This window comes from Eptesicus fuscus, chromosome 10, assembly GCF_027574615.1.
Source record: "Eptesicus fuscus isolate TK198812 chromosome 10, DD_ASM_mEF_20220401, whole genome shotgun sequence".
In the NCBI taxonomy this organism is placed as follows: Eukaryota; Metazoa; Chordata; class Mammalia; order Chiroptera; family Vespertilionidae; genus Eptesicus; species Eptesicus fuscus.
This window is the reverse complement of record NC_072482.1, coordinates 2,446,331-2,467,732: the sequence shown is the minus strand read 5'-3', so window position 1 is coordinate 2,467,732 and position 21,402 is coordinate 2,446,331. Positions and strand designations below refer to the sequence as shown.

At 44.6% G+C, this 21,402-nt stretch overlaps 1 protein-coding gene across 1 annotated transcript in view; it reads left to right on the top strand.

Moving 5' to 3' along the window:
- Nucleotides 1–21,402, top strand: part of LOC129150495 (uncharacterized) — a 109,082-nt gene that overhangs the window by 45,059 nt on the left and 42,621 nt on the right. The window contains exon 5 of the mRNA XM_054722186.1: nt 3,688–3,708. Coding sequence (XP_054578161.1) covers nt 3,690–3,708 — 19 coding nt within the window. The 5' untranslated portion in view covers nt 3,688–3,689. The remainder of the gene's footprint in view (nt 1–3,687; nt 3,709–21,402) is intronic.

Here is a 21,402-nt window from a genome sequence, read left to right as displayed (position 1 = left end):
CATGCATATTGAGGTTAAACAACATATTAATATCCATACAGCTATTAAACAAAGCCAGGGTTAAAAGTGAATTTAAAATTTACTCTCTTCAATAACAAAATAAATAAATAAGTAAATAAATAAATAAATAAATAAATAAATAAATAAATAAAATTTCACTCTATTTTTTTTCACTTTTTTTCTTTATTGATTAAGGTATTTCAAATGTGTCCTTATTTCTCCATTGTCCCCATTCCTCCCCAGTCTTGCCCTCACCCTGCCCCCCCTCCCCCCCTGCATTGGCTGTGTCCATCATTTATGCTTATATGCATGCATACAAGTCCTTTGGTTGCTCTCTCCCCCTTACCCCCACCCTCCTCTACCTTCCCTCTGAGGTTTGAGCATCTGATAATGCTTCTCTGTCTCTAGATCTATTTTTGTTCATTGGTTTATGTTGCTCATTATAATCCACAAATGAGTGAGATCATGTCATATTTATCTTTCTCTGACTGACTTACTTCACTTAGCATAATGCTCTCCAGCTCCATCCATGCTGTTGGAAATGGTAGGTGTTTTTTCCTTTTTACAGCAGCATGGTATTCCATTGTGTAGATGTGCCAAAGTTTTTTAATCCACTCATCTGCTGATGGGCACCTAGGCTGATTCCAAATCTTAGCTACTGTGAATTGTGCTGCTATGAACATAGGGGTGCATATGTCCTTTCTGATTGGTGTTTCTAGTTTCTTGGGATATAGTCCTAGAAGTGGGATCACTGGGTCAAATGGAAGTTCCATTTTCAGTTTTTTGAGGAAACTCCATACTGTTCTCCACAGTGGCTGCACCAGTCTGCATTCCCACCAGCAGTACACTAGGGTTCCCTTTTCTCCACATCCTCACCAGCACTTGTCATTTGTTTTGTTGATAGCCATTCTGACAGGTGTGAAATGGTACCACATTGTCGTTTTGATTTGCATCTCTTGGATAATTAGTGACTTTGAGCTTGTTTTCATATGTCTCTTGGCCTTCCTTCTGTCTTCTTTCGAAAAGTATCTATTTAGGTCCATTGCCCACATTCTGATTGGGTTGTTTGTCTTCCTTTTGTTAAGTTGTATGAGTTCCCTGTAAATGTTGGAGATTAAACCCTTATCAGTGATAAAATTGGCAAATATGTTCTTCCATGCAGTGGGCTTTCTTGTTGTTTTGTTGATGGTTTCTTTTGTTGTGCAGAAGCTTCTTATTTTGATGTAGTCCCATTTGTTTATTTTCTCTTTGGCTTCCATTGCCCTAGGAGCTGTATCGGTGAAGATATTGCTTTGGCGTATGTCTGAGATTTTGCTGCCTGTGGATTCCTCTAATATTGTTATGGTTTCCCGTCTTACGTTTAAGTCCTTTGTCCATTTTGAGTTTATTTTTGTGTATGGTGTAAGTTAGTGGTCTAGTTTCATTTTTTTGCATGTGTCTGACCAAATTTCCCAGCACCATTTATTGAAGAGACTGTCTTGACTCCATTGTATGTTTATGCCTCCTTTGTCAAATATTAATTGAGCATAGTTGTTTGGGTCGATTTCTGGGTTCTCTGTTCTGTTCCATTGGTCTATATGTCTGTTCTTATGCCAGTACCGGGCAGTTTTGAGAACAGAGTTTTTATAATACATCTTGATATCTGGTATTGAAATCCCTCCTACGTTGCTCTTCTTTCTCAGGATTGCTGCAGCTATTCGGGGTCTTTTTTTATTCCAGATGAATTTTTGGAGAGTTCTTTCTAGATCTGTGAAATATGCTGTTGGTATTTTAATGGGGAGTGCATTGAATCTATAGAATGCTTTGGGTCATAGGGACATTTTAATGATGTTGATTCTACCAATCCATGAACATGGTATGTTCTTCCAATAAATAAATAAATAAAATTTCATTCTCTTCTACATTTTTTTATTTTTTACCTTAATCCAAAGCCCATTCCTTTCACAAGTATATGCAACTATTCTTACTAAGGTTTGTCCTGAAGTATTCTTTATCCCTAAATAACCTGTAGCATTTACTTGTGTGAGTGTGTTTAATTTCATCAACTATATCTCATTCTTTCCTTTTTGCATTTAATATCTCTAAAGATCTATCCATGTTGCTATATATACATCCCATATGTTGCTTCCAGCTCTGTAGAGTATAATGGAGAATGCATTTCTCACATTTCCATTCTCTTGGTAGTAAACACACTAATGTCACAGATACATTGTAACTGAACATTCCAATATGTGTCCTTATCGACCCAAGTTAAAATTCCTTGAAACAGAAAAATACTTTCTAAAATAATTTCTTGAGATATATGTTCAAGCAAGTGTATGTCTAGCTCATACAGCATATGCCAGATAATTTCCACAACTTCTGTACAATTTACATTCCCACCTGCAACACATGGCTGTCAACCCACATTCCTACCAACAACTTGTATCATGACATTTGGATGTAAGAAGGATATATCAATGTTGCTTTAAATTCCTCTTCTCTGGTCTCAATGGGTTAACATACTTTTTAACCATTCAGTCTTCCTGTTGGTGAGCTTGAATCTATCAGTTACCACCCTTCTAATGGATTTATTTTTGTCTTTTCCTTATTGATTTTCAGATACTATTCGTGCATCTCAATTGTTTTCCAGCCTTTAGATATTGCACATAAATTCTCACCGTTTGTCATTTACCTCTAAAATCTGTCTATTGTGTGCATCATTGAACAGAAAGCCTAAAATTTTATTTACTCAAACATATCAGTTTTTCACATTGTAGTTTGACTTATGGAGGTTAGAGTTCTTACCCAACCTTTCTTCCATTACTTTTATATTACCTTTACCTTGCACGTTTTTCTTTAATGTACCTATCAGTACCCTCCCTTCCCACTGTACCATACTCTATTCTCTACCTGTCCTCTGGTAAAGAAACAGCTTTCCAATACAATCAGGCTGCCCCCCTCCAAATTGTATCAACTTCTTAGAGAGACTGAGAGAAAAGGCAATAAGAGTGGTACTTCCTCCTTCGTATTCCTAAAGCACCTTGTTCACACTTCTTTTAGAGTGACTAACTACATTGGTGTGATCATTGGCTGATTCCTTTTGTAGACTCTTGAATTCTTCAGTCAGCTCAGTGTTCCATCTTGAATTATACTGACAACACCTAGTATGGTGGCTGGACCATATAGATGCTCAATGCGCATCTATGGAAAGTAGATCATTGTCCTCTCTCTCTTCTGAAAAAAAAAAAAAAAAAGATTGGAAAAAGGTTGAATTACATGACGATTCTAGTGTATAACAAACCTGGATTCCAGTTTCAGGTCTACCATTTAAAGAAAAGGACAGTATGACATTACAAAAAACAGTCAAAGAACCTCAGACGAATACTGAGATGATGGAGCCAAATTGATGGATAAGTACTTTTTTAAAGCAAGACTAGATCCTAAGTGCTTGGGGCTGATGCTGGCTCTGCCAATTATTAGCTGTGTGACCTTGAGTAATCTCTGTGCTCAGAACTTAACGATGGGGTTGTGAGGATTCAATGATATGAATCACATAAAGCTCTTAGACTAGTGCTTGCACATGGTAATTTATCAATCTAAATGATCTGGTATTAGTTAGTGCTCCATGATAATCAAGCCTAAACAAAGTTCCTGTAAGCATTTTAGCAAACTGCACCATACTCACTTGCTTATGTTTTCTTTCAGAAATGCATTCAACAACCAGAGGTAAGCTTTGCATTCGTTAACGAATGCCCTTTACCTAACTTGTGCAAATTCTCTTAAGTTAAACTTTTCAAGTATAAGATCTCTTATCTTACTCACTCTGGCTATTTCATTTATAACTGCACAGAAACTGAGCATTTTAATGAGTTGCTGAAAATGTTTTAGACATTTAACTGCTCTTATTTACAGAAAGAATACATTAAGAATATACTTATTCTTAAATAATTCCACAGATGACCAAAGACCAGAACAAGAAGTAGACAATTTTAATTTTTAACACTTTATTGTTGAAAGTATTACATATGTAAGTTCCCTTGCTTATTAAGCCTGCCACCTACAAAAAAATACATTGAGAATTACATCAATTATTTTTTCAATAAGTTAGAATGCTTTTACTAAGAAGTACTTAAAGAAACAGGGTGGAGTCAAGATCCAGACACAGGTGAAGGAAAATAAATTTCTTTAAAAGGAAACTATGCCCAGTCAGCGTGGCTCAGTGGTTGAGCATCAATCTATGAATCAGGAGGTCGCGGTTTGATTCCAAGTCAGGGCACATCGATCAATGATTCTCTCTCATCATTGATGTTTCTATCTCTTTCCCTTCCCCTCTCTGAAATCAATAAAAAATATATATTTAAAAAATTAAAATCATTTTTTAAAGGAAACTATGAGAAGAAAATATATATCTTGTGCACAGTTGTTGAAAAAATGAACAATAAATTATGAAGGCAACAAACACTGGCATCAAGACATATAAAGAAAGAGTCCTAAAACCAACTACAGATCACTAGACAACCAAAAAGAAAAAGAATCTAGAGCAGGCATACAATCTCTGTACTATTTGAAACTCTTATATAAATCAAAATTTTTTTCAAAATAAACAATTTAGGAAAACATCACACAGTGAGAAAGAAACAAATCATTGGAAAATGTCTGTTGTTTGCAGTGATATGAAAAATTCAAATACTTATGCATGTCTGGTAGGAGTCTTAATTGGTCTAGACCAGTGGTCGGCCGGCAAACTGCGGCTCGCGAGCCACATGCGGCTCTTTGGCCCCTTGAGTTTTTAGCAAAGGCCAGTTTAGGAGTACCCTAATTAAGTTAATAACAATGTACCTACCTATATAGCTTAAGTTTAAAAAATTTGGCTCTCAAAAGAAATTTCAATCATTGTACTGTTGATATTTGGCTCTGTTGACTAATGAGTTTGCCGACCAATGGTCTAGACCAGTGGCATTGTGGCAAATGGGTCACAGCTGACTCTATGTTTGAAAATGTGTGTGTGTGTGTGTGTGTGTGTGTTTAACAAATTATATTAATATAAGTAATGTATGGTACACACTTTATAAAAATAATAAAATACACACTTTTTATTGTAAAGAGGGCCAATAAATCGATTAAAATCTCTTTAACCTCATTAGTAATCAATGAAATGACAATTAAAATTATGCCTTAACTGGTTTGGCTCAGCAGTTGGAGCATCGGACTTCAGACTGAAGGGTCCTAGGTTCAATTCCAATCAAGGGCGCATGTCCAGGTTGCAGACTCAATCCCCAGTGGGGGGGCGTGCAGGAGGCAGCTGATCAATGATTATCTCTCATCATTTCTATCTCTCTCTCCTTCTCCCTTCCTCTCTGAAATCAGTAAAAATATATATTTTTAAAATTATAATAGCACTGACCATTGGCTCAGTTGGCTGGAGCATTGTCCCACGCACCAAAAGGTGAGGGTTCAATTCTCAGTCAGCGCACATACCTAGGTTGAGGGTTCCATCCCTGATCGGGGGTGCATACAGGAAACAACTGATTGATGTTTCTCTCTCAAGTCAATGTTTCTCTCTCTCTCCCTCCCTCTCCCCTTCCTCTCTCTAAAATCACTAAACATATCTCCAGGTGAGGATTAAAAATAAATTTTAAAAATAAAAATTATGGCCCTAACTGGTTTGGCTCAGTGGATAGAGAGTCAGCCTGTGGACTGAGAGGTCCCAGGTTCGATTCTGGTCAAGGGCATGTACCTTGGTTGCGGGCACATCCCCAGTAGGAGGTGTGCAAGAAGCAGCTGGTCGATGTTTCTCTCTCATCGATGTTTCTAACTCTCTATCCCTCTCCCTTCCTCTCTGTAAAAAATCAATAAAATAAAAAAATTATAATAAATTGTCAGTATATACTCACCAGATTGACAAAAAAATTTTAGTATGGCAAAACTGCTGGCAAAGAACTCTCACTGCTAAAGGTTAAAGTAATTGGTATAACCATTTTGAGAACAGTTTGTAATTATCTAGTAGAATATGAACATATTTTACAACCCAGCAATTCCACTTAGAAAATGCTGTAGAGAAATGTATCTACAGGTGCAGGAAAACACATTAAAATGTATTCAGCAGCATGAGTTATAAGAGGGAAGAGGAGATGATGGCAAAATTATATATTTCTTAATCTTGGTGATATATGTATTTTATTTTATACTTGTTAACCTATACATTTACATTTTATGCACTCTTCAGAATGTGTATTTTATTTACCAATATAAAAAGTGAAAAGAAAAATACTTTCCTTTGAATGGCATTTATGGGGGGAAAAACTGCTCACCTTGCTATAGCAGCTAAGAGGCGGGGGGAAATATGGGAGATTGTGTCCTTTTATAAATCTTAAAAATCTACACTGAATGAAGGGAACACCGGTGTACTTCTAAAAGTATTCTATTTCTGATTCTGTCCCCAATCTGTAAGCTCTGTCCCCAATATGAACACAGGCCGTGTTGGTCTTGTTTAATGCTGTACCTCTCCCTAGTGCCTAGCACAGTGCCCAGGAGATCCTGAACAAACATTAATTAATTAATTAGCTAATTAATTGGAAGACTGTTTCTTTTTTAGAAGAAATGACATTATAATTCATTGGGTCCTTGGCTATTTCATCTCTTATATATTCCTCAATCTTCCTAATACCAAGGACTAGCATTTCCAGCATTTGAACATCTTCTTGCTCATTTCTTCTTTTCCCATCATTATGTAGAATTCTCCTACACCAATGTTAATTTTTAACAAAACAAAAAGTATAGAATAATATTGTCCTGGTGAAAGTTACTGAAAACTTTTATATTAATAGTAAATAAGACTTTCCATCCTGAAAAGTTTATTCAATGTTGGAATTTAGCATGGAAATTCTAGAGATATTTAAAACATTTGCATTTTAGAGACATATTAGAAATAGAAAGGAGGAAGACGGGATGAAGGAGAATTAAAGAAAACAAATGGAATAAATATAAAGGAAGGGAATTTTATACATTGATAATTCTTCCTGCCCTAGAAAGGTTTCCCTATAAATAGATAGAGAACAAATTGAAAGACAGAATAAGTTCAATTTACCAAACGGTCCAATCTTGGTCAGCTAGAGCTGCCATAACAAAATACCATAGTCTAGGTGATTAAACAATAAGGACTTATTTTCTCGCAGTTCTAGAGACTGGGAATTCGAGGTCAGGGTGCTAGCATAGTGGAGTTCTGGTGAGGACTCTCCTCCTGGCTTGCGGATAGTTGCCTTCTCACTGGTAGAAAGGACAGAGACACAAAAAGGGCCAGAGGATCTTTGCAGCTGTTGAGAATCTGGAGGGCTATCTCAGCTGCAAAGATCTTCCGTGGGTCTCAACCACATGTGGGCTACCCGGCCCAGAACACCAGTGCCAAATAACATCTGGAGCCTGAACAACATTTAGAACCCAAATAACATCAGGCTGTGAAAATCAGCAGGGATTCTGTCCACCAGGACAAACTGAGTCTGCCTTCTTAAAGAGCCAACACATAAAATCTGGTTCACAGGCCCACACTCTGGGTGCCAGCAAGAGGCAGCAGCTCAGAGCAGACAGGAGTCATACAGGAGAAATTGGGTTGTGGGGCTTTGAAAAGAAGGTTAGAGGGACAGCTGCCAGGGTCCCTGTGCTGAGTCTCTCTCCCACACTGCCCACAGACACAATCTTTCCTAAATCAGCACTCTCCACAATGCCACATCAGCCAGGGAAAAAGCACTAGCTCTCCCCTCTGGATTCCCTGTGGCCCCACCCTGATGAGCTCAGTGCCCTGCTGAGGAGTCAGCTGGCTGTGGCCATCTGGGCCCATGGTACAGACTATCTTGGAAGACTCTCAAGGAGGTCCATCTTGTGTGCACAGCTCTCCTGCCAAATGGCCAAATCTTAATCTGTTTTAGCCTGATGAACTCTACTGGTTTCACCCTGATGACTTCCTGAGAACCTGCCCCACCACAAAGGTCTGCAGGCCCTAGGTGGGTGGTGGGTGGCCTTCATGTACCCTGAGACTTTTACTGAGTGGCCTCAGACTGAGTTTGAATGTCTATCAAGATGAACTACTCACCTCTACCTGGTGACTCACTGAGAACTTACCTCATACAACTCATGTACCAGTAGAGGTTCTTTTAGTGACTGAGCCTCACAGGCATCATTCAGGCAGAGGAGGATCTCAGGGTGACTTGGACTCCAGGCAGCCACCCCAATTTCCTGTGCTGAGTCATTCCCTCATACTTCAGAGGACATCTTTCTTCAGTGAATCTTTGCTACCCAAGCATTTCTGCATGGGGGAAAGGCAGTTGCAACATCTTATTAGAAAGCATCTCACCCTATTCTGTGGTAGATAGCCTGGGGCTAGTCAAGGCTCACAACAATTAGACTACAGGCAGAGGCAGATCTCTGGAGGCTTTGAGTCTTTACCTGATTTTCTTCTTGGTCCAAGGCTAGGAAAAGCAGACCCTAGTGCACATCAAAGGCACTCAGCCCCAGCAGAGAGAGCCACAAGCTGTGGTTTGCTAATAGCTCCAAACAAGGTACTCAGGGTAAGTTACAAACAGCATCTGACATTGTCTTGCATTAGAGATTGGGACTTGAAGCACATCTACCTAATACACAGACACAAACACAAGCAAGCAGCCAAAATGTGGAGACATAAGAACAAGTCCAGGAAACCAAGATGGCGGCATAGGTTAAACACCTAATCTGCAGCCGGGCACAACAATTTCAAAAATACAACTAGAGGTCAGAACGGACATCGTCCAGAACCACAGGAGAGCTGGCGGACTGAAATGCCCACAGCTGGGGGGAAGGAGAAGGCCACGGGGACAGTCGGGGAAGCCGTAAAAGCCTGAGGTATGGAGAAACGGGCGGAGACACGAGCACACGCGCCTGCGGGGAGGATGGAACCGGAGAGGAGGGGGCGGCTGATGACCTGGCCGGAGTTCACTGGCAGGAAGGAGATAAAGGCTCCGGAGTGCGCTGAGCACCGGCTCCGATTGCACTGAACCCCATTCCGGGCGAAACCCTGGGAAACTCACTCACTTTCGCAACTCCGCCGCCCCCGCAGGCCGCCCGGCCCGGGACGCTGGGGACGCCGCCACAGCGGCGGCGCCCGGAGCCCGGTGGCCTCCCAGCACCCGTCCCCGCCGCGCAGCCCCCGCGCGCCTGGTCCCGCGGGCCGCGCGCACCGCGCACCGGACGGAGGCCCGGGCGCCCTCTCCGTGCACCTCCCGGCGGCGCTAGACTTCAGTAGAGTTGACTGAATTCAAGGGATTAAAAAGTATAAATTGGGGGGACGCCGCGGCGGCGACGTCCGGAACACGGTGATGGCGGTGCCTGGAGCTCGGCGGCCGCCCAGCGCCCGTCCCAGCCGCGCAGCCCTCGCGCGCCTGATTCCGCGGGACGCGCGCACCGCGCACCGGACGGAGGCCCGGGCGCCCTCTCCGTGCACCTCCCGGCGGCGCTAGACGTCAGTAGAGTTGACTGAATTCAAGGGATTAAAAAGTATAAATTGGGGGGGACGCCGCGGCGGCGACGTCCGGAACACGGTGATGGCGGTGCCTGGAGCTCGGCGGCCGCCCAGCGCCCGTCCCAGCCGCGCAGCCCTCGCGCGCCTGGTTCCGCGGGACGCGCGCACCGCGCACCGGACGGAGGCCCGGGCGCCCTTTCCGTGCACCTCCCGGCGGCGCTAGACTTCAGTAGAGTTGACTGAATTCAAGGGATTAAAAAGTATAAATTGGGGGGGACGCCGCGGCGGCGACGTCTGGAACACGGTGATGGCGGTGCCTGGAGCTCGGCGGCCGCCCAGCACCCGTCCCAGCCGCGCAGCCCTCGCGCGCCTGGTTCCGTGGGACGCGCGCACCGCGCACCGGACGGAGGCCCGGGCGCCCTTTCCCTGCACCTCCCGGCGGCGCTAGACTTCAGTAAAGTTGACTGAAATGAAGGGATTAAGAAGTACAAATTGAGAAGTTTGAAAAAGATGGCGGCGGAGGTTAAAGGCTGTTCTGTTGCCTCGCACCCAGCGAAATCGGAGGGGATGAGGTGTGGAGGTGCGTGGGTCTGGCTGGTGGCGGGGGAAAGGGGCTTTTGTTCCAAACCTAAGGGAGATTAGCTCTCCATCACCCTGAAACCCATCTTCTGGCGAACCCCGGGAGACCCAGATGCCTGCGGGGAGAGGCGGGACTCTTGCAGAGGTGCGCCCAGCAATCAGTGTTTGCTGCGCTGGAGTGCGGAACGAGGGGACTTAGATACATGGAAGGCAGAAGGACCAGACTCACAGCCATCGAGGCTCGCCGCACCATGGCCTGTTGGCGCCCTGAGACCCCGCCCCGCCCTGGGACCCGCCCCGCATGTTTTGAAGACCTGCCCCGAAAGTCTTGCAGGCACACCTGCGCCCCAAGCAACGGCTTATGCATGTGGGTGGCCTGCCCTCTGGCAGCGGACCAGATGATCTGCTGTTCTAGTCGGACTGCTCCAGGGCCACTCAGACAGGAGGAAGAAACTACAGTTTTTGCTGTAATCCTTGCTGAGTGCCTAAGGCAGTAGCTGATCTACACCCCATTGGAGACCCAGAAACGAGGGCATCTAGTGGTCTGTGGGAGATGACACCAGATTTCAACCACGTGCATAAGGGACACATTCAACGGGAATATTCAGTGAGCGCCAAAGCTTTGCTGCACCAAGACCCGGCCCATAAACGTGTCTCCTGCACAGCAACTCTTCCTTTATAGACAAAGAGAGCCCCCCCAGTGACACCAACAACAATCAAGACTTAACTATACAAAGGAGGACCAAGATGGAGGCATAGGGCGGAAGCCTGATTGTTGCCTACCACAACAACTTTGAGACTACGACAAGAGAGCAGAGCAGACACCATCCAAGACCACCATAGGGCTGGCTGAGTAGATGCTCTACAACTAGAATAAAAGAGGGGTATGTGGGATGATGCTGATGCCGGTGACCCAAAGACCACACTTTAAGAACTACAGCTCAGGCGACACAAAAGAACTATGGCTCAGGTGATACAACAGCGGCCTGGAACGTGCTCGGCGCAGTTCCCCCGGCGGTCTCCGGCTGAGGGGACGGCTCCACTGGCAGCCAAGCACGGACAGACGAGCCCCTATGAGACATGGGGTGGGAGACTCCGCGCTTGCTGACCTCTGAGTCCGTCAAGAATCTCAACGCCCCGGAAGCGGCCAGGTGCGCATGCTCGGCGACCGGCCACCTATGCAGACCCAAGGGCCGACGCAGCGACGCCAGACTGGCCCACCGCCATGCACCGGGTGCACCGGAACTTCGCCGAGCCGCCGCCCGACGAGTTCTGCAGCAGCCATACTGGAGCTCTGGAAGGATGGCCAGGGGAATTGCTGAGGGGGGATTGACCGGCAGGAATTGGGATCGGGAAGACGGGGCCCCGCTGAGACCCGGGTGCGGGCGGGGTTGCGCGCCTCTGGGCTCGGGTGTGGTCACACGCCTCTGGGTATAAGTGAGGCCTCACGTCCCTGGGTCTAGGTGAGGCCACATGCCCCTGGGTCCAGGTGAGGCCGGACTCCGGGTCCGGGTGAGGCCAAGTGCCCCTGGACCCGGATGACGCTGGACCCCATGCCCGGGCGAGGCCAAGCGCCCCTGGGTCTGGGAGAGCCCACACACCCCTGGGTCCAGGCGAGACCATGTGTCCCTGGATCCGGGTGAGGCTGCGTGCACCTAGGCCCGGGTGAGCCCAAGTGGCCCTGGGTCTGGGAGAGGCCAAGCGTCCCTGGGTGCGGGTGAGACCATGTGTCCCTGGATCCGGGTGAGGCCTCGGGCACCTAGGCCCGGGTGAGGCCACGTGCCCCTGGGTCTGGGAGAGGCCAAGCGTCCCTGGGTCCGGGCGAGACCATGCGTCCCTGGATCCGGATGAGGCCTCGTGCACCTAGGCCCGGGTGAGCCCAAGTGGCCCTGGGTCTGGGAGAGGCCAAGCGTCCCTGGGTCCGGGTGAGACCATGTGTCCCTGGATCCGGGTGATGCCTTGTGCACCTAGGCCCGGGTGAGCCCAAGTGGCCCTGGGTCTGGGAGAGGCCAAGCGTCCCTGGGTACGGGTGAGACCATGTGTCCCTGGATCCGGATGAGGCCTCGTGCACCTAGGCCCGGGTGAGCCCAAGTGGCCCTGGGTCTGGGAGAGGCCAAGCGACCCTGGGTCCGGGTGAGACCATGCGTCCCTGGATCCGGATGAGGCCTAGTGCACCTAGGCCCGGGTGAGCCCAAGTGGCCCTGGGTCGGGGAGAGGCCAAGCGTCCCTGGGTCCGGGTGAGACCATGTGTCCCTGGATCCGGGTGAGGCTTCGTGCACCTAGGCCCGGGTGAGCCCAAGTGGCCCTGGGTCGGGGAGAGGCCAAGCGTCCCTGGGTCCGGGTGAGACCATGTGTCCCTGGATCCGGGTGAGGCCTCGTGCACCTAGGCCCGGGTGAGCCCAAGTGGCCCTGGGTCTGGGAGAGGCCAAGCGTCCCTGGGTCCGGGTGAGACCATGTGTCCCTGGATCCGGGTGAGGCCTCGTGCACCTAGGCCCGGGTGAGCCCAAGTGGCCCTGGGTCTGGGAGAGGCCAAGCGTCCCTGGGTCCGGGTGAGACCATGTGTCCCAGGATCCGGGTGAGGCCTCGTGCACCTAGGCCCGGGTGAGCCCAAGTGGCCCTGGGTCTGGGAGAGGCCAAGCGTCCCTGGGTCCGGGTGAGACCATGCGTCCCTGGATCCGGATGAGGCCTCGTGCACCTAGGCCCGGGTGAGCCCAAGAGTCCCTGGGTCTGGGAGAGGCCAAGCGTCCCTGGGTCCGGGTGAGACCATGTGTCCCTGGATCCGGATGAGGCCTCGTGCACCTAGGCCCGGGTGAGCCCATGTGGCCCTGGGTCTGGGAGAGGCCAAGCGTCCCTGGGTCCGGGTGAGACCATGCGTCCCTGGATCCGGATGAGGCCTCGTGCGCCTAGGCCCGGGTGAGCCCAAGAGGCCCTGGGTCTGGGAGAGGCCAAGCGTCCCTGGGTCCGGGTGAGACCATGTGTCCCTGGATCCGGATGAGGCCTCGTGCACCTAGGCCCGGGTGAGCCCAAGTGGCCCTGGGTCTGGGAGAGGCCAAGCGTCCATGGGTCCGGGTGAGACCATGTGTCCCTGGATCCGGGTGAGGCCTCGTGCACCTAGGCCCGGGTGAGCCCAAGTGGCCCTGGGTCTGGGAGAGGCCAAGCGTCCCTGGGTCCGGGTGAGACCATGTGTCCCTGGATCCGGGTGAGGCCTCGTGCACCTAGGCCCGGGTGAGCCCAAGTGGCCCTGGGTCTGGGAGAGGCCAAGCGTCCCTGGGTACGGGTGAGACCATGTGTCCCTGGATCCGGGTGAGGCCTCGTGCACCTAGGCCCGGGTGAGCCCAAGTGGCCCTGGGTCTGGGAGAGGCCAAGCGTCCCTGGGTCCGGGTGAGACCATGTGTCCCTGGATCCGGGTGAGGCCTCGTGCACCTAGGCCCGGGTGAGCCCAAGTGGCCCTGGGTCTGGGAGAGGCCAAGCATCCCTGGGTCCGGGTGAGACCATGTGTCCCAGGATCCGGGTGAGGCCTCGTGCACCTAGGCCCGGGTGAGCCCAAGTGGCCCTGGGTCTGGGAGAGGCCAAGCGTCCCTGGGTCCGGGTGAGACCATGTGTCCCTGGATCCGGGTGAGGCCTCGTGCACCTAGGCCCGGGTGAGCCCAAGTGGCCATGGGTCTGGGAGAGGCCAAGCGTCCCTGGGTCCGGGTGAGACCATGTGTCCCTGGATCCGGGTGAGGCCTCGTGCACCTAGGCCCGGGTGAGCCCAAGAGGCCCTGGGTCTGGGAGAGGCCAAGCGTCCCTGGGTCCGGGTGAGACCATGTGTCCCTGGATCCGGATGAGGCCTCGTGCACCTAGGCCCGGGTGAGCCCAAGTGGCCCTGGGTCTGGGAGTGGCCAAACGTTCCTGGGTCTGGGTGTGACCATGTGTCCCTGGATCCGAGTGAGGCCTCGTGAACCTAGGCCCGGGTGAGGCCACGTGCCCCTGGGTCTGGGAGAGGCCACGCGTCCCTGGGTCCGGGTGAGACCATGCGTCCCTGGATCCGGATGAGGCCTCGTGCACCTAGGCCCGGGTGAGCCCAAGTGGCCCTGGGTCTGGGAGAGGCCAAGCGTCCCTGGGTCCGGGAGAGACCATGTGTCCCTGGATCCAGGTGAGGCCTTGTGCAACTAAGCCCGGGTGAGGCCACGTGCCCCTGGGTCTGGGAGAGGCCAAGTGTCCTTGGGTACGGGTGAAGCCAGATCCTGGGTCCGGGTGAGGCCGTGCGCCCCTGGATCCATCCGGGTGAGGCTGGGTCCCAGGCCCGGGTGAGACCATGCGCCCCTTGGATATGGGTGAGGCCACGTGCCCCTTAGTCCAGGTGACGCCGTGCCCCTGGGATCGGCCGAGACCAAACCAGAGGGAGTCAGACCTCCATTACCACCATTTGTCCACCATCCAGAGCTGAGGGGTCAGTGCTGACATGTACACATAAGGAACTACTGGACATCGAAATTGGGTCTCAAAAGAACTGTTGGTCCAGGGGGAAGCTCGCTACAGATTGATTCATTTGCCTGTCAGCATAAATATTATTGCTCGTCTCACATTCAGTTCTTATTAGTATATATCTAGTGACATTTGATCTCGTTCATCTAGAGGAAATGATGAACAACATAGACTGAGGAACAAGAACAGAACCAGAAGCAAGGAGGCATCGATCGGACTATCGGGCCTCAGAGGGAGGATACGGGAGGGTAGGGGGAGGGTGGGGGGAGGGGGAGAGTTCAACCAAAGGACCTGTATGCATGCATATAAGCCTATCCAACGGTTAAGTTCAACAGGGGATTGGGGCATGCGTGGGGAGAGGGGTGGGATGGGAATGGGGGGATGAGGACAAATATGTGACACCTTAATCAATAAAGAAATTAAAAAAAAAATAAATAAATAAAAAAAAAAAAATAAAATTACAAATAAAAAAAAAAAAAAAAAAAAAAAAAAAAAAAAAAAAAAGAACAAGTCCAAAATGAAATAACAAGAGAATTTTTCAGATAAAGGGATAAATGAAATGGAGATAAGAAATTTATCTGAACTCTATAGTTCAGAATAATGATGGAAAAGATTCTCAACATCATGAGAAAAGATACAGTAGGTCCTCAGTTTATGTCAGAGAGCTGCTCCTACAGCGTGTTGTAACACAATTTTCCCCGTAAGTCGGAACCCACTTACATAAGCACCTACGTCACTCACATAGAGCACATATACAGCAGTAATGAAGTAAAACAGTAAAAAAAATTAAAAGAAAGATAACAATTTCTTACCTTTACTTGTGGTAAATACAGTAAATAATAAAAAAATATATAAAGCACATATGTACATACGTCAAAATGACAGAACTTTATTTTTTTATAAATAAATGGGAGATGGCAACATAACCACGAAACGACATACGTAGAGTCTGATGTAACCTGAGGACTCTAATAACTTTGAAAATGACAGCACTGATAATCAGTAGAAGAAATGCACAGCAGATTAAAGGAAGCCGAGAATCAGATCAGTGAATTAGGAGACAGGATAGAAAAAAAAAATCAATCAAACAGAGAATCAAAAAGAAAAAAAAATTAAAAAACAGGAGGACAGAGGTAGGGTGGGGGAAAAAATAAAATAAAACAGGAGGACAGCTTAAGGGAGCTGTGCAACAAACTGAAAAATGTAACAATATTCACATAATTAGTATGCCAAAAGGGGAAGAAAGTGAGCAGGGATAGAGAACATGTTTGAAGAAATAATGGCAGAAAACTCCCCTAACCTGTTGAAGGAAAAGGTCACACAAGTCCAGGATGCAAAGAGAGTTCCAAGCAAAAAGAACTCGAACAGGCCCACACCCAGACATATCATAATTAAAGTGCTAAAAAATAAAGACAAAGAGAACATTTTAAAGGCTGCAAGAGAAAAGTAAACTGTCACCCACAAAGAAGTTCCCATAAGGCTGTCAGCTGATTTTTCACCAGAAACTCTATAGGTCAGAAGGAAATGGCATGAAGTATTCAGGGTAATGAAAAGCATAGATCTGAAACCAAGATTATTATATCCAGCAAGGCTGTCATTCAAAATAGATGGTGAAATAAAGAGCTTTTTAGGAAAGAAAAAAAAGGCTAAAGGAGTTTACCACCAGAAACCAGCATCCCAAGCAATGATAAAGGGACTACTGTAATGAGAAGAAATAGAGGGAGAGAGAAATATAGGCATAAAAAAATTCAAATGACAATAAATAAGTACCTATCAATAATAACCTTAAATGTAAATTGATTAAATGCTCCAATCAAAAGACATAGGGTAGCTGAATGGATATAAAAACATGACCCATATATATGCTATCTACAAGAGACCCACCTCAAAACAAAAGACTGACACAGGATGACAGTGAATAGATAGAAAATAATTTTCCATGCAAATGGAAATAAAAAAAAAAAGCTGGGATAGCAATACTGGTATATGACAAAATAGACTTCCAAGTGAAGGCCATCACAAAGGAAATAAAGGTCACTACATAATAATAAAGGGATGGATCCAACAAGAAGATATAGCCCTGGTAATTATATATGCACCCAATACAGGAGCACATAAATATTTTTTTAAAAAATTCATAGAGGACTTTAAGGGAGAGATCGACAACACTACAGTCATAATAGGGTACGTCCCTGGAGAGATCTTCCAGACAAAAAATTAACAAGGAAACAGTGACTCTAAATGACACACTGGATCATATAGATTTAACTGACATTTATAGAACATTTCATCCCAAAGCTGCAGAATATACATTCTTCTCAAGGGCACATGGGTTATTCTCAAATATAAACCACATGTAGACCACATGTTAGGACACAAAGTAAGTCTCTACAAGTTTAAGAAGATTGAAATCATATCAAGCATCTTCTCAGATCACAATGGAATGAAATTAGAAATCAACTACAGTAAAAACACTAAAAAACATTCAAATACATGGAGGCTAAATAGCATGTTATTGAACAATTAATGGATTACCAATGAGATCAAGAAAGAAATCAAAAACTTCCTGAAAACAAATGAATATGAACAAACAACAACTCCAAATCTCTGGCACACAGCAAAAACAGTGACCAAGTGGGATTTATTCCAGGGATGCAAGCCTGGAGAAATATCTGCAAATCAATGAACTTGATACACCACATAAACAAATTGGAAGACAGAAATCACATGATCATATCAATAGCTGCAGGAAAAGCATTGATAAAATCCAACACCCATTTTTGATAAAAACTCTCAGCAAAGTGGGAATAGAGGAATCATATCTCAATATAATAAATGTCATATATGACAAAACTACAGCAAACATCATACTCAGTGGATAAAATCTAAAACCATTTCCCCTGAGAACAGGAAAAAGACCAGGGTGTCTGCTTTCACCATTCTTATTTAACAGAATACTGGAAGTCCTAGCCACAGATATCAGATAAGAAGAAATAAAAGGCATCCAAATTGGAAAGAAGGAAATAAAAAATGTAATTATTTAAAGATGACATGGTATTGTACATGGAAAATCCTAAAGACTCCACCAAAAAACAACCAAGGATGTAAAAGGCCTTTACTCAGAAAACTACAAGATGCTGAAGAAAGAGCTAGAGGAAGATATAAACAAGTGGAAGAATATACCATGCTCATGGATTGGTAGAATTAACATGATTAAAATGTCCATACTGCCCAAAGCAATCTACAGATTCAATGCAATCCTTAGTAAAATACAAATGGCATAATTCACAGATTTAGAATACTCCAAAAATTTATGTTGAACCAAAAAAGACCCCGAATAGCTGCAGCAATCCTGAGAAAGAAAAATAAATTTGGAGGGATCACAATACCAAGTATCAAGTTATATTACAAAGCTACTGTAATCAAAACAGCCTGGTACTGGCAAAAGAACCTGCTCATTGAACAATGGAACAGAACAGAGAACCCAGAAATCTAGCCAAGCCATTACACTCAAATAATATTTGACAAAGGAGGCAAGAGCATATATTGGACCAGAGACAGTCTCTTCAATAAATGGTGTTGGTAAAATTGGTCAGGTACATGCAAAAATTAAAACTAGACCACCAACTTACACCATACACAACAATAAACTCAAAATGGATAAAAGACTTAAATGTAAGTCGGGAAACCATAGGCACCAAAACCTCAGACATCTCTCATAGTAATTTGTTTACAGATACATCTCCTAAGACAATGGAAACTAAGGGGGAAATAAGCAAATGGGACTACATTAAAATAAAAATCTTCTGCACAGCAAAAGAAACTATCAACAAAATAACAAGAGAGCCCACTATATGGGAGAACATATTTGCCAATGATAATCCGATGAGTGGTTATCTCCAAAATATATAGGGAACTCATACAACTTAACAAAAGGAAGACAAACAATCCAATTAAAAAATGGGCAAAGGACCTAAATAGACACTTCTCCAAAGTGGACATACAGAAAGCCAAGAGACATATGAAAAAATGTTCAGTCACTAATTATCTGAGAAATGCAGATCAAACCAACCATGAGGTATCACTTCACACCTGTCTGAATGGCAACCATCAACAAATCAACAAATGCCAAGTGTTGGCAAGGATGTGGTGAAAAGGGAACCCCAGTACACTGCTGGTTGGAATGCAGACTGGTGCAGCCACTGTGTAAAAGAGTATGGAGTTTCCTCAAAAAATTAATAATAGAACTCCTATTTGACCCAGTGATTCCACTTCTAGGTATACAGCCTAAAAGAACCAAAATACCAATCAGAAAGGATATATGCACCCCTATGTTCATAGCAGCACAATTTATAAAAGCTAAGATCTGAAAACAGCCCAAATGCCCATCATTAGGTGAGTAGATTAAATAACTATGGTACATCTACACAATGGAATACGATATAGCTGTGAAAAAGAAAAACTCTTACCATTTGCTACAGCATGGATGGACCTGGAAAGCATGATGCTAAACAAAATTAGCTAGTCAGAGAAAAACAAGTATTGCATGATCTCACTCATATGTGGAGTCTAGTGAACAAAATAAACTAATGAACAAAATAGATCCTGAATTATAGAAACATGGAACAGACTTTGCAATCTCAGGGAAGGCAGGGAATGTTGGGTGGGTGAGAAAAGATCAACCAAAGAACTTATATGCATAACCCATGGACAGAGACAATAGGGTGGTGAAGGCCTGGGGTAGAGGGTGGAGGCATGTTAGAAGAGGTTAATGGGGGTGGGGGAGGACATATGTAATACTTTTAACAATAAAGATTTAAAATAAATAAAATTTAATAAATAAATAAAAATTGGAGTGATATAAAGAACTTCCCAGATAAGAAAAAGCTAAAGGAGTTCATTACCACCAAGTCAGTATTACTAGAAATGTTAAAGAGACTTATTTAAGAAGGAAGAGAAGGAGAAAGAGAAGAAAAAGAGAGAAACTTACTCAGAAGAAAAAAAATAACAATAATACATACCTATCAATAATTACTTAAAATGCATATGGAATAAATGCTCCAATCAAAAGACATAGATTAGCTGTATGGATAAAGAAACAAGACCCATATATATGCCGTCTACAAGAGACCCAAGTCAGAGAGAAAAAAAAAGAAAGACTGAAACTAAAGGGGTGGGGGAAAAATATTTCATGCAAGTGGAAATGAAAAAAAAAGTAATACTTATATCAGACAAAATAGACTTTAAAACAAAGACTTAAAAAGATACAAAGACATCACATAATGATAAAGGATAGATCCAACAAAAGGATATATCCTTTGTAAACATTTATGCATCCAACATAGGAGCACCTAAATATATAAAGCAAATATTGATGAATATAAAATGATCAACAGCAATATAGTCATAGTAGGGGATTTTAATGCTCTAATGGATAGGTCTTCCAGACAGAAAATCAACAGGAAACAGCCTTAAATAATACACTAGACAAGATGGATTTAATTTACATTTTCAGAGCATTTCACCCCAAAGCAGCAGAATATACATTCTTTTCCAGTGCACATGGAACATTTTCCAGGATAGACCACATGCTAGGCCACAAAATATGTCTCAATAAATGAAGAAATATTAAATTATATCAAGCATCTTGCCAACCACAATGGAATGAAACTGGAATTCAATTACAAGAAAAAAAACTGATACACATATGGAGGCTAAATAACATGTTATTAACAATAGATGGATTAATAATGAGACCAAGGGGAAAAAATCAAAAGATGCCTTGGAACAAATGAAAATCACAACACAACAATCCAAAATCTATACTACATAGCAAAAGCAGTCCTAGGAGGGAAATTCACAGCATTACAGTCCTACTTCAAGAGAAACAAGAAAAATCACAAATAAACAATCTAACCTTACACCTAAAGAAACTAGAGAAAGAAAAAATAGAACAAACAAAGCCCAAAGTGAGTAGGACATTCCAGGGGAGGGAGAAGTCATGCCTAAAAGTAACACAATGAAATAACTTAGATAAAAATAACCCAGGTTAATACTCAATTCCTAGTCATTTTTTCTAAAGAAACATTATAAATGACTTATTAAGATGGAGCCAAAGCTCCTGTCACATATTTTGGGTGAATATGCTTGGGTTTCAGCATTCTCCACTTTACTACAAGAGCAACTCTAGCTCTTTGGCAGCCAATCAATGATTCTCTCTCATCATTGATGTTTCTATCCCTCTCTCCCTCTCCCTTCCTCTCTGAAATCAATAAAAATATATATATAAATAGTATGTCCATTCTTCTTACAATCTGCTCTGTTCATCTTTCTTTTGTCATTTTCTCAGCTACATCCTCATTCTCATTTCTGTCACTGAATAGTGTTGGTATAAGATGTCAATTTTTGTTGTTTAGAAGATATTTTCCAGACATTTCCTTCTTATATTAATGTTTGTTCTGCCCAATAGAATTGTACACATCTTGTAAACTGGCATCATTAATTCAGTAAGAAAGAGGGAGAATATGGCTCCAATCCTTTGGACAAATGTCTGTTTGGCTTCTCATACAGGGTTTAAGACCAAATCATTTCACAGTAAGTCAACTGAAAAGAGAATTGGTTGGAGTAATTATAGTTATTTTTAAGATAAAAATGCATATGTTTTTTATTTTTTTGGTCTGGTATTTGATGACCAGCTCCTATTGATAATCTTTTTTAATCTCAATTATTTATTATTTTAAATTATAGTTTCCATTAAATATTATTTGTGTCAGTTTCAGGTGTACAGCAGAGTGGTTAGTTTACAAAGTATTCCTCACAATATTTCCAGTACTCGCCTGGCACCATATATAGTTATTACAGTATTATTGACTTTATTTTCTATGCTG